Below are 1,587 nucleotides of genomic sequence, written 5' to 3' on the forward strand. Positions count from 1 at the left end.
AGATTATGTGTTTTAAAATTGGATAGGGGATCCACTAATAATCTTCAAAATCAAACACATGTAAACCACTATATAATTACTACATCAACTGTGGATTGGGAGAAAGTGCATATTCTAGATAGTCTCAAAGTACAAATTACAGATCTACCAAAAAATGCCTTTATTTATATTTTTTAAGTTTAATTCAATTTCATTACCTCAGTGTTCATTCACCTCTACCCTGCACCCATGCTACAGAGCAACTAGTGATTACCACCAGATACTACTGATGGAGAACAGGACAGAAGTGACAGACTTCATCCTGCTGGGACTCACCGATGACCCAGGCCTGCAGGTTCCCCTCTTTATCACCTTCCTCCTCATCTACACCATCACCCTGGTTGGGAACCTGGGGATGATCCTGCTGATTCTCTTGGACTCTCGGCTCCACACTCCCATGTACTTTTTCCTAGGTAACCTGTCTCTGGTGGATTTCTGTTACTCTTCAGCTGTCACTCCCACAGTCATGACTGGGCTTCTTGTAGGAAACAAGATCATTTCCTACAATGACTGTGCTGCTCAGATGTTCTTTTTTGTAGCTTTTGCTACAGTGGAAAATTACCTGTTGGCCTCAATGGCCTATGATCGTTATGCAGCAGTGTGCAAGCCCCTGCACTATGCCACCACCATGACTACTGTAGTATGTGCATGTCTTACCATAGGTTCCTATGTCTGTGGTTTCCTGAATGCCTCTATCCACACTGGGGACACATTCAGTCTCTCCTTCTGTAAGTCCAATGTGGTCCATCACTTTTTCTGTGATATTCCAGCAGTAATGGTTCTCTCTTGCTCTGATAGACATGTTGCTGAGCTGGTTCTTGTTTACATAGTGAGCTTCAATATCTTTTTTGCTCTCTTGGTTATCTGGATATCCTACGTATTCATTTTTATCACAATCTTCAAGATGCAATCAGGTGCTGGACATCGGAAGGCTGTGTCCACCTGCACCTCCCACTTCACTGCAGTCTCCATTTTCTATGGGACAATTATCTTCATGTATCTACAGCCCAGCTCCAGTCACTCCATGGACACTGACAAAATTGCATCTGTTTTCTACACTATGATAATCCCCATGCTAAACCCTTTGGTCTACAGCCTGAGGAACAAAGAGGTCAAGAATGCATTCACAAAAGTTCTGTTGGTGGCAAAATAATCTGTGGGATTTTATTCTTAATGTTGTGGGGTGCACAGTACATTTATTCATTCCTTTCAGATCTTTTTTGAAAGCCACATTTTTAAGCCCACATGCAAATAAATTCTAAAACCATGTCTCTTATTTCTGTGAGTTTATTGTATAGAAAATAGAAATATATTCAGGGTCATAGTACTGAAATGAGAATGACTATAATACCTTCTGTTATGTTTCAAAGAACCCTTATGAAGGATATTAATCAATACTTTAGCCACTGTCTTTATAAAAGCAAAATATATTTTAAAAAAGAAAAATATATACATTATTTTCAAAGACAGCTGTAATTCTGTAGCTATGTGTTGGGTGTTAATGGAAAACTCCCAAGAAAACCCTTCATCACTACATGGGAATTCTAA

The 1,587-nt window shown here is 39.6% G+C and overlaps 1 protein-coding gene across 1 annotated transcript; it reads left to right on the forward strand.

The window, feature by feature from the left end:
- The first annotated feature begins 265 nt into the window (after positions 1-265).
- LOC103733361 (olfactory receptor 5B3-like) lies at positions 266-1,192 on the forward strand. The gene has a single exon (XM_008832180.2). The coding sequence runs from the start codon at positions 269-271 to the stop codon at positions 1,190-1,192; it is 924 nt and encodes a 307-aa protein (XP_008830402.1). The 5' UTR covers positions 266-268.
- The last annotated feature ends 395 nt before the right edge of the window (positions 1,193-1,587 follow it).

Source organism: Nannospalax galili, unplaced genomic scaffold, assembly GCF_000622305.1.
Source record: "Nannospalax galili isolate Female #2095 unplaced genomic scaffold, S.galili_v1.0 scaffold936, whole genome shotgun sequence".
NCBI lineage: Eukaryota > Metazoa > Chordata > Mammalia > Rodentia > Spalacidae > Nannospalax > Nannospalax galili.